Raw genomic sequence first — 13,686 nt, 5'->3', positions numbered from 1 at the left:
TTTTAGATGAACAGGAAGTTGTGTCCAGACCAGGAAAGTGAAGGAAAAAGTGGTACACTTCAAACCACTACACAGATGTCTACTCAGCAACCTGCTAGTAGCCTAAGTGAAGCAGCCGCATTACTCAACAGTATATTATCCTCAGCAGAGACCATCAGAACTTTGTCAAATGCCACAGTCGTGGGGCAGCAACCTGTTGCAAGTACCAGTGTGGACGGACTGGATAGTCACTTAACATCCCTCTTTCCCTCACGTCAACGTAGCAGCTTGCCCATGCCAGCGACATCTACAGTCAGGAGAGAATGTGCACCTGCACCACGTTATCAAACTCGGCAATGCTTCGGCAGCTGGACATCAGGCACCAGAAGAAAAAGGTAGTTACAAAGTTTAATGAGTTTGTATTCACTTGCCTGAAATGGGGCCATATGTAATAGTCTGATATTTAATAATATACTGCAGGGCTCGCAAAATCGCTAGCCCGACGTCCCGGGGCTAGCGATTTTTCCAGGCTACCAAAATCTATCTCTGCCCTGCCCGTCGGGCTATCGTAGGAAGGAAAAATATATGTCTATGCTTTTGCATTCTTTCGGAAATGTAGCTGGGTAATTATGTCATTGGCATCGGTGAGCCACTGTCAATATGTGACATATTGAAATCGCGTTTGAATTTGCGCTTGTTTTTTGCTTTCACTTTGCAATTATGTGTTATGCAACTGTGTATAGAGAGCGACAGCACTGATTGGTGAGTGATGATAATTTGCGCACCAATTCCTCTGACATCGTCTTATCAATCGTTAGCTTACTATGCAAACATGACAAGTGAAATCTCCCGCAGCTTAAACATGTGAGAGGTTGATTGCGCAGAGAATCGCTGAGCGTTATGTGTGTGTGTGTGTGTGTGTGTGTGTGTGTGTGTGTGTGTGTGTGTGTGTGTGTGTGTGTGTAAAAACAGCAGGATTTATATTTTAGTTCTGCTGAGCCAAATAAGACAGGTCAGGGTGAAGAAGTGACAGCCAAAGAAAAACTTACCACAAAACGGAAAAGTTATGACAAATCAGACTATAAGGCAAAAAGAAAGTGCAGCTTTATGGTTTCATGGACAAAATAATTTCTGTGGCTGCAATATGACAAGCTAAATAACCAGGGCTGCACATAAGTGGTCCGCAGGTGCGCATTCGCTGTCAAAACAAAAGACACGCACAAGATAAGAAGTTGCAACGCGTGTTTGCGTACATAGGATTTTCTGGAGGAGGACAGACATTTGTTTAGAACTCTTAAAGATGTCGAAGAAGCTCCTTTAAGCAATTACTTTGGTTTTCCTCCACCTCCAAAGAAATGTCAGAAGGAGTCCGAACCACAAAAGAAGCACGTATTCTCGGAAAAGTATAAAAAAAAGTATATAAAATTAACCCTTATGTTTGCCTAACTACAACAATTTTGTCTATGAAAGCATTCTGTGTAGGGGTTTGGATAGTGTTCTGCTGTCTGCATCTCAGTATTATTAGTTATCACTTGCTGTTGTTTATGGTATCTAATATTTATATTTCAGAGCTATGGCCCAGCAGCATGACCATTTCAACAAAGATGTTATACTACTTCCAACTCCATCATGGGGAGTAGTGTGCAAACAAGGTTCAAAATTATGGTTACACAAACATGGGCACATCCTCAGTGCTTTTGAATTCCAGAAGACCTGGGACAACCAAACTGTCGTGAAACACCTCAAGGAAAGCTTTGGTGAACGCCTTCCAGAGGATGTCAGGTAAAATACTATTGTTTATTGTTACTGTGTGTATTCATGTAATGACTTGTACTTAAAGATAATATACCAAAGTAAAGAAGTTTAAAATATCATTCATCATTATAAAAACATATGACTATACCAGTAGAATTTAAGTCATAAAAGCATACACACAAACAGAACAATATATAATAAAATATTTAACTAATACTTAAAATATTTAACTAATTAGCAATTGCTGTTGTCCCTATTTATTTTTTGTAGCCTCGAGTTTCTAATGGCTTGTGGCAATAAGCTGGTGTCTCCAAAGCTCCAAGTTGTTCAGGAGCTGAATGGGATGCTGATCCTAAAGGTTTTTAAAACCAAAGCCCTCTATGTAAGGCCATCAAGGACACTTTTAGTAAGTTACTAAAAGAATGAAAAGTAATCATGATTTGGGAAAAAACATGTCAACAATTGGGCTTCTAACAAAATAGAATATATTTATTTAAAACAAGTGTTTGGGAGCAATCAATATGGATATTTCTTATTTTAATCTTTTTAAGATAAGCTATAATTACTTGCTTTTGATATATGTTTTTGGTCTTTTTCTGTTGAAGAGTGAATCAGATGAAGACAAAGATCCTTCCCACATCAGCTCCAAATCAGCATTAAGCAGTTGTGCAACTGATAAGGACAGTGACAATGATTGTTTTGAAGTTGATAGTTCAAAAATCCAACAAGACATGAGCAGCCAAGTCACTACAAGGTTAAGAAGTCATGTTAAAGGTGATAACCCTGGCACTAGCAGTGATGAAGAAGATGATACTGGGACCAACTGTATTCGAAGGAGTGTTGGTAAAAGGCAACGAGCAAAGCAAGGAAGTGATGGGAACAGCATTTGTGATGAAGGCTACATGGCAAGAAGTGATGACAAACCTAGCACAAGCAGTCACAGCAGAGATTTCAATGCAAGAAGTGAAGACATCCCTGCCATGAGCGTTAATGATGAAGATTATTCTTCATATTTAACTCTCGTGGCATCGCTTTCTGGCGATTCTTCAGATGATGAGGATTTAAATCAAGCTATAATTGCGAGCTTGGAGAATCAGATGTGAGTAACAAACATACAGAATTTGAGTTTGAGACATAATTTGGGCTTTCCAGAATTGTCAAATCAATATAAACCTTTAAAGCTTTAACTCTCTATGATCAGTGTGACACATATTCTCAAATTCTGTAACATGACTACATGGCTGATATATTTTATTTTCTGTTTTATTTTCTTTTTTTAGTGCAGAAAAAGTCCCTGTTCAAGAGATACTGCTGGAACTATCAAGCAAAATTAGCACAAAACAGCAGTGCAAATTTAATATAAATCGCTCTGCTGTGTGGGAGGGAGCCTTGCGTGGTTTTCAAAGGCTATCTTATGATCCCAACTTGATGATCTGTGTGAAATTCTCAGATGATATGGGGAAAAATGAGGAAGGGGTTGATTTAGGTGGGCCAAGGAGGGAATTCTTGAGACTATTGATGGACACCATTGCCAGGTCAGCCATGTTTGAGGGGAAAGAAAACTGCAAGAACTTGGCTCTTGACAGTACTGGTAATTACCTATTTTTCTAAGATTAATAGTGGGAACTGTTTAACTGATATTTATTTTTACAGGCAACATTACTGACAATTTTGCTTTTCCTTTTATTCTGTTGCTTTGCAGCTCTCAGAGGGGACTGGTACTACATCTCTGGGAGAGCCATTGCAGTGAGCTTGGTACATGGTGGTCCACCACCTAACTTTCTGTCACCAACAGTATTTTCCCTTCTGGTTGGAAATTCAGCAAATCCAGCCCTGGAAGACATAGCTGACCTGGAACTCTTTGAAAAAGTCCGAAAGGTCTCTATATGTTTATTTTATAAATCTTATAGTGAATTGAAAATAGTTTGTGTTCCAGTTTTCTTTTGCAGGGAATGTTTATCCGGATCAGTCTGGCCATTGCTGAATGCCAAGTTTTTATATTTTGCTGCTATATTAAACTAAGATTCAGTAGATAAGGGTAGACGAAAGAGTATATTTTATCATTTTTTTAAGCACATTGTAAACATATTAAAAAAATATGTGTAGTCATTTGACTTCCAATGTACGCGCGGGCATATTGTGATTGTGTAGACCACTGGTGGCTGGGTTCCTTCTAATAGGTTATAAGACTACTGAGTAACTTCCATAACAAGCCCTTCCTCTGCTCTTTGTGATGCTAGATATCTCAAAGTACAACCCTTGAGGACCTTGAAAAGTCAAAAGAACCTCTGCTTGATTACTTGGCCAATGCAGGATGCCTGAGGCCTATGCGTTCACTAAGAGACAGGGATCTGCTGGTACATGATATTGTCATGTTTCAGGTCATCCACAGGGTTCAAGGTCCATTTCAAAGGTATTTTGGTATTCTGTGTTTTTCAGATTAATTAAAATGTGATAAAAATCTTACCTATTAATCAAAATGGCCAGTTAATAACCTAGTATAACTGATTGTGCCAAATTGATAATATACAATTAACTTAGAAGCATGAAATTGCAGAATTATTGAATAAAATTTCTTTGTGCTGTTTATCCAGATTTTGTGAAGGTCTGAAAACTCTTGGGGTTCTCGAGAAAATGAGGAGGCATCCAGACAGTTTTCGCCCTCTGTTCTGCTATGAGCCACATATGCTGACTGCTGACCAGGTGGATGATCTTTTCAACATTCATCTATCTCCAGAAGGAAGCAACAGAAGAGCTGCTGAGGAGACAGTTGTTACCTTCTGGAGAGACTATCTCCAAGATGCAGAAGGTAATTGTCACTTTAGTGCACAATAAATAGATGTAACGATTTATAGGTTAGCATTTCTGAAATCTTTATTTTAAATAACATACTCATATAACAATAACACCACATTACCCTCTTGGTTGTAGTAACATTTTTACATAGTTCTTTGAGACTATTGAAAGATGAAAAGCATGCTCTATAGTCATTGCAATAACAGTCATTAAGATTCTTGCTTTAGATTTGTACTCACTGACAATTTATGTTGGCCAAATGAAATAACCTTTTAACACTTTTTTCCTTCTCTGTTTTATGCAGAAGAAGAAGGACCTTCCAAATTACAGAAGATATTGGCCTTTGCAACTGGAGCAACTGCGGTGCCACCTATTGGCTTTTCCCCAACACCCTCGATTGAGTTCATTCATAGAGGAGACGATGACTTCTCTTCTACACCAATTTTCCCTCTTGCCAACACGTGTGTTAACTGCATTAGGCTGCCACTGCATGTTTCATACCAGCTGTTCAAGGAGAAGTTTGATTTTGCATTAGGTAACACTTACGGCTTTGGCAGGGTATGAACACATTATGCTGGAGGAGTTTGCGTGTTTCTCTTTTGTATTGGTCTCTCTTTTGATTCAAAGTGAGTATTGAGTATTAACTTGTTAAGGTTTTAATATTTCCAAATTTACCTGCTTCAGTCAAATTGATGTTTTAAGATGTAGTTTCGATCACATATGTTTTAAGACATCAATTTGACAAGAAGTGATTGTTCTTCAGGATTCATACAGGTAGATACCAATTGTTTAACAGCACGTCAGAAGTTAATTTAGATTGTTGAGTTTGAATATACAAAATTTGTGTCACTTTACTCATTTCATGTGTATGTCCATCGGTTTTTGATTTGGTTGTCTTTGTGTCTGTTTATTCTTCTGCCTGTGTCAGTTTCTGTTTGACAAAAGAGCTGTCATTTTATCATTTTAAAGAAAATGGTTTCAATATGTTAGTTTCGATCACATATGTTTTCTGAAATGTTTTTTTTATATATCTTTTTTTTATTTTTTGCAAAATATTTTATTTAATGTAGAAGGTGTAAAAGTGAAGAAAACACATCTATTCCATGATTTCCATCATTTTCTAATGGAGTCACTTGTTGAATTATGTTCATTGCAGTCTCATTTATGTTGATGTCAATAGCTGGAATATTGACATTATTGTTTGTTTGAAGTTCTGGTAATGGCCCTTCTTCATCAACGCCATAATAGTTATCAACATGAAAAATGTCATTTATAAACGACAGGATTCCCACATTGTTTGTGACACCTGTATGCCACAGCTGAAGAGGGGTCTGTCCTCCTTGTGTAGAGAGACCATGGTTGTTCCACTGATTGACAAATTCTGTTAATGCTCTTTCAATCCTTGGCAAATAAACATAATGCAGACAAAAAAGATGTAGCTCATTCAGTGAATCCAACATACCCTGTTCTTCCATAAAGTTAAAGATATTTATAAAGTGTCTTGATACAACTCTGTTGAGTTCTGCCCACAGTCTTTCAATTCTTTGGTTATGTACTGAAACACCTGTAATAACACTGCCTACTCCTCTTCTCTGTAACATAAAACGAGCAACCTGTATATTTTCCATACCATGATCACACCTGACCCTTAAGGGCAAACCAAAGTTTTGTATTCCTTCCAAAAATAATGACAAGACACTTGAGGCTCTGTTATTGGATAAGCAACGTAAGTATATGATAGTTCGGCTGAAGCCATCAACACAGCCATGCAGGACCAAGCGCCATCTAATCAATTTGTGGTTGCCGTCAAAATGCCTGTTGAGAGATCAGAAAGCATTACTACAGTTCCACATGTTTGTTCATATTATTTAGTAGTGAATTCCTGACTCTGTACTTAAACAAAAACTAGAGGTTTCATTTTGTACATTTACTTCAACAACAGCACACCTCTGTCTCTCTCACACACACACACACACACACGTGCACACACATACACACAGTGGCATAAAATGTCTTTTTCCACACTACGTTTACCTGGCACAATTGATGTTAGAGATTAAAATTGTGATGTAAAATAAAGGATTAAACAACTCAACAGTATATACATTAGACAACATCTAAATTGATGTACTATGAATCCCCCAAATATTTAACATACTTATATCAATTTCAGTTTTTTTGGTTATTGTTATTTTTTTATTATTATTATCTTATGCTGATCATATAGATTAACTTCAGTAATGTTTTGAATGAAGGACCATTAATTTTGATGTATTGTGTTAATACTTTTAAACACAAGGCCTGATCATTTGTTTCAAACCAGTGAACTTACCATAAGTGGTTGGGGGCCTGAACACTATAGATCCTTCGCCTTATCGCATGACGACGTCTAAATGCACGTCCAATAGGATCCACTTCCTGTAGACTTTGTCTGACCCTCCAACGTTGAACTCTTAAGCCACGAGATCTCAGACTTCCAAGAATGTATACTTCCCCTGCATTTGGAGTGTTCTGTAGGATATCCGTCACAAGGCCATTCAGTTCTTGATTTGAAATATCCACATAGCTTAATGGCTCAACTCCCAAAGTTTGTCTGTGTCTGTACAGGGTTCTTCGACTTATTCCAAAGCATGATGCAATTCTCTGCCATGTCATACCAATGGAAACAAAGTGAGAAATCTGTTCAGCAGATATAGTGTATCGTGGCCGACCTGGATGACCACTCAAGGTGGTTGGGGGTAACAATCTGTGGGTCACATAAGCAGATCTCTGTCTAGCATCATATTCATGTAGCAAGCTGCAAAAGCATCTATACAAGGATTGTAGTAGGTTGGTGGCAACCCTATTATTGGGATCATATCGAGATACAGCAGCAAGAAATTCTGATAGAGTTCGTGTATGATCATCTAGCTCTCTATAAAGCCGCTCTTGTCTGATATTGTCCGAATTTTCATTTTGGAGCGCCCCAATACATTGCAGAGCACAAGTAAAAAATCTTTCAACATCTTCTTCATTGGTTCTCACCTCAAAAAACAAAGAAAGTATGTAAAAAATGACAAGGATCTGATGTAATTTCATTGTAGATGAGGTACTGTCAGACACAGTCTTTCCAGATTATACGGGCAGCTAGCATAGCCAGGATGCCCCGACTTGTTGCAATAGGCTGCTACCCTACAACAATGTTTGGATAGTCACTGATGAAGGCAAAATATTTTTCAATTATACCTCTAACAGACTGTTGTCGACGTCACCGCGGTGTTAGCTGTGCATTAACGTGTTATTTGTTTTTCCTCACCTTCCTCTGCAGCTAAAATGCCTTCCTGTTCAATTGAAATCCTCTTGGTTTTCATTAGTGTGTGTGAGAGCGATTCAGTAGTGTGTGTGAGAGCGATTCAGTAGTGTGTGTGAGAGCGTTTCAGTAGTTTGTGTGAGAGCGTTTCAGTTGTGTGTGTGAGAGGTAAAATTTCAGTAGTGTGTGTGAGAGCGTTTCAGTAGTGTGTGTGAGAGCGTTTCAGTAGTGTGTGTGAGAGCGTTTCAGTAGTGTGTGTGAGAGCATTTCAGTAGTGTGTGTGAGAGCGTTTCAGTTGTGTGTGTGAGAGCGTTTCAGTAGTGTGTGTGAGAGCGTTTCAGTAGTGTGTGTGAGAGGTAAAATTTCAGTAGTGTGTGTGAGAGCGTTTCAGTAGTGTGTGTGAGAGCGTTTCAGTAGTGTGTGTGAGAGCGTTTCAGTAGTGTGTGTGAGAGCGTTTCAGTAGTGTGTGTGAGAGCGTTTCAGTAGTGTGTGTGAGAGCGTTTCAGTAGTGTGTGTGAGAGCGTTTCAGTAGTGTGTGTGAGAGCGTTTCAGTAGTGTGTGTGAGAGGTAAAATTTCAGTAGTGTGTGTGAGAGCGTTTCAGTAGTGTGTGTGAGAGCGTTTCAGTAGTGTGTGTGAGAGCGTTTCAGTAGTGTGTGTGAGAGCGTTTCAGTAGTGTGTGTGAGAGGTAAAATTTCAGTAGTGTGTGTGAGAGCGTTTCAGTAGTGTGTGTGAGAGCGTTTCAGTAGTGTGTGTGAGAGCGTTTCAGTAGTGTGTGTGAGAGCGTTTCAGTAGTGTGTGTGAGAGCGTTTCAGTAGTGTGTGTGAGAGGTAAAATTTCAGTAGTGTGTGTGAGAGCGTTTCAGTAGTGTGTGTGAGAGCATTTCAGTAGTGTGTGTGAGAGCATTTCAGTAGTGTGTGTGAGAGCGTTTCAGTAGTGTGTGTGAGAGCGTTTCAGTAGTGTGTGTGAGAGCGTTTCAGTAGTGTGTGTGAGAGCGTTTCAGTAGTGTGTGTGAGAGTGTTTCAGTAGTGTGTGTGAGAGCGTTTCAGTAGTGTGTGTGAGAGCATTTCAGTAGTGTGTGTGAGAGCGTTTCAGTAGTGTGTGTGAGAGCGTTTCAGTAGTGTGTGTGAGAGCGTTTCAGTAGTGTGTGTGAGAGTGTTTCAGTAGTGTGTGTGAGAGCGTTTCAGTAGTGTGTGTGAGAGCATTTCAGTAGTGTGTGTGAGAGCGTTTCAGTAATAATGTCCCTTACGGCACCTCATAGGGCTTTTCCCGTGGCGGTAACCAAACTGCATTAGGTCGCTGCACTGCCAGTGTTTAACCACACCTCTTCTGACTGACCTTTGACCTCTGACATGTTGATTTGATCCTTATTTAATGACGTCTTTTATCTAGTGATTTAATTCTGTGTATTTATATGTGATGGTGTTCCTGAGTTCAGCCTCAGCTGATATCCACAGACGCTCCTATTGGCTGGTTTTAAAAACACATTTTTCCATTAAAGAGACTCTTTTAAAAACACGTCTGCCTGAAATTCACATTTCATTTATTTTGGGGGATTTTAACAGAGAGATAGAACTTTATGAATCCCTCATGTTTATCCTCCAGGAAATCCAGTTTGTAGCAGCAGAACACCGACAAACTTTTACACAGCACAGAATTAGGATATCAAATAAAGGGGAATAAGAGAATATGAATATAAGCATAAATATGTACATATATACACAGACCTCACACAGAGACAGCAGCTACACTGTGTGTGGATGTGATCCACAGTCACAGCTGTGGGTTTCAGTCAGTGTGTCTCTAACTTCATGGTCACATTTCAAAGCTTATTGCAGCCAGAAGATGTTCAAGTAAAAGATTTATTGCTGTACTCGTCTACCAGGATAACAGGAGGTTCATAAAGCTGTGTCATACTTCAGCTTTACATCATGCAGTAGTAGTTTATTAAACCCCCCAAAATATGACTATCCAGAGTTGGGACCAGGAAGCAGAGTTGCAGTCTTACACGCCTCTCTGCAGCTTCTCTCCTCCTGCTACCCCCCAAAAACCCATCTCCATAGAGACTGTGTCAGCTTCCAAACAGACAAAAACAAACTAAAAACCAGCAACAAACAACTTAAACATAAACAATCACAAAGAAAGAACAATACAGTATCCACATCTGAACCAAAGAGTAAAACAGTGAAATGTGGATTATTAAACATTAGGTCTCTCTCCTCCAAGTCTCTGTTAGTACATGTTAGTAAAAACATTTCTGCATTTTATCCATATTTTATTTTTAACTCAAAATCAAAGATTCCAGATTCTCCTACATGTTGGTTTTGAATCAGATAGGACGACAGATTTCAGGTGGCCCTGTGTCTTTCTCTATTACATTTGCCACTGTGTAACTCAAAGTTATTTAAGGACTAGTTTATTTCAATGGATGAGTTTACTGACTGACGCGCAGAAGAAATAGTTCTTTATGGAGCCTAGATGGTGTGAATGATGAGACCAAAGACTGCAATATCTTGTACCAAAAATATATTGAATAAATGGAGGAAAGGGGAAATGGAACAAAATAATTAACACAACACACAACATAAATGCCAACAATTAAATAATAAATCAATGCTGTGATCTTTCTGTGCAAAAGTCCTTTTTGGTCCTCTTCTTTTTAAAGTTCACTTTTAAGGTATTCCTCCTTAGAGTCCAGCTTCATACAAATGGGGAAATATGTCCGTAATCCAAAGACGGCTAAGTGGGGGAAAGAGGGGAAACAAAGAATGGTCCTACCGGCTCGCCACTTCAATATGAAGAAGATTAATTCAAAGGGAGGGAACAAAACCTGACCTGTAGGTCAGAAAAACGTCCATTAGCACATCAAGTTCGATTCAGTTTACCGGTAAACAAATATATTTTTCTGCAAGCCTATGTAACAATGCAAATCATCATCAACCAATGTACAACAGTTAAATTATTAATTATCTTGGCTACGTAGCTTAATCTATACAGTCCAGTAGCGTTCGCTACAAACAATACAAAAACAACAATAAAGGAAAACAGCTGTCTAACAGACAGCATAGCCGAATTCAAGGCAACACATAACAATAATCATTCAATCGCACTTTGTTTCAAAGTAAGCCCATTAAAATGCTTAAGTAAATAAAAGTGTTCAAAAACAGCGGTTTTTGAGCCGGAGTTCTGCTCGCGGTGGGAACGCCGCCGCAAAAAGCCACTTTTTAATCGCGAAAACGATCGGCTGGTTACTGACAACCAAAAGGTTGTTTTTGGCAGATATTAAAGATCATGGGTGGGCGGGGCAAATGGAGCAGTTTTCTACAGTCGAGTAAAATTCCAGGAAAGAGCTGGGTGTGGCTTTCCTTTAAATCACATGATCAACAGCTTTAAGATGGAGGCAACTCGCTCAGTGTTTCCTGTTTCATTCTTAGACTGTGGCGATGGTAAGTAGCAGCTTTTCACTTGTTACCTGGCATCTTTTCAGCCACCAATGATAGTCATTGTATGTTATCAACATTTCACTAACTATGTTGTCTCTCATGTTTAAAATAGGCCGACCAAGAGCAAAATAGGTATGTCTGCAGACTCTGCTGTAGCCAAAGTTATCAGATCTCCTGTGTTTTTAAATCCCTAACTGCTCGATCATTATCATTTTAGAAGACAACAATTTCTCAAAGGAGGTTCAAAACTAATGCCTACAAGATTACCAAGAGGATGGTTCGGGGCTCTTACATGACTCCGGGAAGTCAACACTTGGTGGATGAGGTGTGTTACCTTTGACACTTTTAAGACAGTCCTGTTTATCACTACTAACAATAAGCAAATATGTTTTCACTCAACAGATCCTTCACAGCATGTTGTTTCTGGGCAAAATCAACAACATCCCCTTTTCTCCAGAAGAAATCTTCCCTAATCCTTTTGTTTTGGGTTTGTTAATGAGAAGATATCCCAGGCCTTTAAAGTTGTATTCGACTCAGCTTCCCAGGCGAAGTCCCTTCTCCTGTGTGCTCGACATGGTAAGATAACTCTTCTCACATTTTCAGTCAATCTGACAAACTTCCAGTTTTTAGGAAAGTATAATGCAAAGTGCTTTTTTACTGAGAAATCCAAAGAAAATCCATACTGTACCTTATACTTCAACATATGCTTCTAGCTATACTTCTCCACCAAACACAGAGACTGCAGGAGAGCTGGAGACTTGCTTCAGAATTTGTTAGTTCTAAATAATGTCTAACAGACTCATTATTGGAGATGCTTACAGTCTTCAAGGCGTATATGATGCTGTCACTGTGTAGCTGCTGGATCTGTTAAGCTCAAAGACTCTAAATTCAGCGTGTTTTGACAGCCCGGCATAGCAAAATAGAAAAAAAAAGGTCAATTAGCAAATTTAATTATAAATTAGTGAGAACAAAGATGGATTTTTGCTTATTGATTTAAAATTAAATAGATTTTTGTGACTTGTTTCACCCCCTATCTTAAAATGTCTAAATCAAAAGCATCCAATGGTCCTGCATAGTTAAACAAGTCAAGCAGCGAAACAAACATGTTGATCAACTTTCTATTAAAAACAACTATATAATCAGGTGCAACACTTTGACCAGATCTGTAACTGTTTTCAGATCGTCCTGCAAAATAACTCAGAGAATGAAGAGCAAATAAAGCAGAGTCTGCAAGATCTCCTCACAGACTTGGACTTAGAAGAGAATAATAAAAAAACAGCTTTCGTCTCGTCCACCATCTGCATTTCTCAAAAATCCCAAACCAACAAATCAGAAAGGTACTGCGGAGTCTCCATGTCCACCAAAGGTCCTAACGCTGGGAAAATTATGATTGCTGCCTCCTGTCTTAGCAAATGGCATAAATATGTATTGTTAAGGTTCAAAATATTGGGGATGGAGACAAGAGAAAAAACCACAATAACAACACTGGTCCGGTCGGGTTGAGTCAAATGATGATTTTAATGATCACACACGTGGGAGATGGACACTGATGCAGACAGCCTCAAAATCTCAAAATGGTGGAGCATTGCTCAAACTTTTATAACCTCTGGTGCCTCCACCTTATCATAAAAAGCCTAAACATTCACATGCTCTCTCTCACACAGCGCCTAAGCTACGACCTTGGCTCCCTGTTTATCTGCTCCTGCTGAAATGGGGCAGAAAACTCCAGCATGTTCTCTTCTACTCAGACAAATTAGACAATAACCTTCTGCGAACAGTATTTCTTATAACTCAGCAATATAATGCATCATAAAACAATATCATTCATTCACAACAAGTCAGCAATTTAATGTAATGCAAATCAGTTTAACTAATGCAATAGTTATCAGCTTCTTCTAATTCAGGAGAATAATGCAAACTAAAACTACATAATAATTCACAATCTTTAATTAGGGGTATAACATGGCATAAAATAATATCATAATTTTACAATTCCCCCTGATGAGGTCATTAGAATAATGACCTCACAAACACCCTGTAGCCCAGTGTGGCCGGGTTCATCTCTTCTCACTCCTGAGGTCCTTTGTCCCCCTGAGGGGCGAACCATATGTGGGATGACCTCTGTGTTTGCGCAAGTCAGGTGCAAGACAAACTATTACTACAAGGATAGCAGGTCCAGATGACACTCCCCTGTTCTCCCACAGCTTTATTTGGTGTTCCCTTATACCATTCAGACGTAGACTAGAACCTCTGTCCGAAGAGCTCTTAACCTTTATTTTATTGCTGCAGCTACCAGTGTCGTCTCGTCCAGTTGGGTGATCCTCTGCTCTTAATTCTTCAACCTTAGGGGTTAGACAACCCTTCAGTTGTAACACAGATCAGGGGATTATTCTGCTCCGATTTCAAACAACGATCTGTGTATTCTC

General features: G+C 39.0%; 1 protein-coding gene and 1 long non-coding RNA gene across 2 annotated transcripts; both read left to right on the top strand.

Moving 5' to 3' along the window:
- On the top strand, positions 1-2,054 carry LOC309702493. The gene is made up of 3 exons (XR_014275554.1): positions 1-374; positions 1,549-1,761; positions 2,005-2,054. It is a non-coding gene; the product is annotated as an uncharacterized lncRNA (long non-coding RNA).
- A 13-nt stretch (positions 2,055-2,067) lies between these two features.
- On the top strand, positions 2,068-5,212 carry LOC309702280 (G2/M phase-specific E3 ubiquitin-protein ligase-like). Its single transcript, XM_082526879.1, has 7 exons — positions 2,068-2,140; positions 2,340-2,833; positions 3,015-3,325; positions 3,437-3,489; positions 3,975-4,147; positions 4,329-4,543; positions 4,835-5,212. Exons 1-7 carry the CDS (start codon positions 2,078-2,080, stop codon positions 5,092-5,094), a joined length of 1,569 nt encoding a protein of 522 aa, XP_082383005.1. The 5' UTR covers positions 2,068-2,077; the 3' UTR covers positions 5,095-5,212.
- Positions 5,213-13,686: the final 8,474 nt, after the last annotated feature.

Source organism: Aulonocara stuartgranti (assembly GCF_965226115.1).
Source record: "Aulonocara stuartgranti genome assembly, chromosome: 3".
Lineage (NCBI taxonomy): Eukaryota > Metazoa > Chordata > Actinopteri > Cichliformes > Cichlidae > Aulonocara > Aulonocara stuartgranti.
This window is presented reverse-complemented; position numbering and strand designations above follow the sequence as displayed.

Excerpts from the sequence above, each read along its gene's own strand:
- LOC309702280 (XM_082526879.1), top strand. The coding sequence starts at position 2,078 with ATGCTGATCCTAAAGGTTTTTAAAACCAAAGCCCTCTATGTAAGGCCA. Across the intron at positions 3,326-3,436 it reads CTTGGCTCTTGACAGTACTG|CTCTCAGAGGGGACTGGTAC; the intron begins GTAATTACCTAT and ends GTTGCTTTGCAG. Across the intron at positions 4,148-4,328 it reads GTTCAAGGTCCATTTCAAAG|ATTTTGTGAAGGTCTGAAAA; the intron begins GTATTTTGGTAT and ends CTGTTTATCCAG.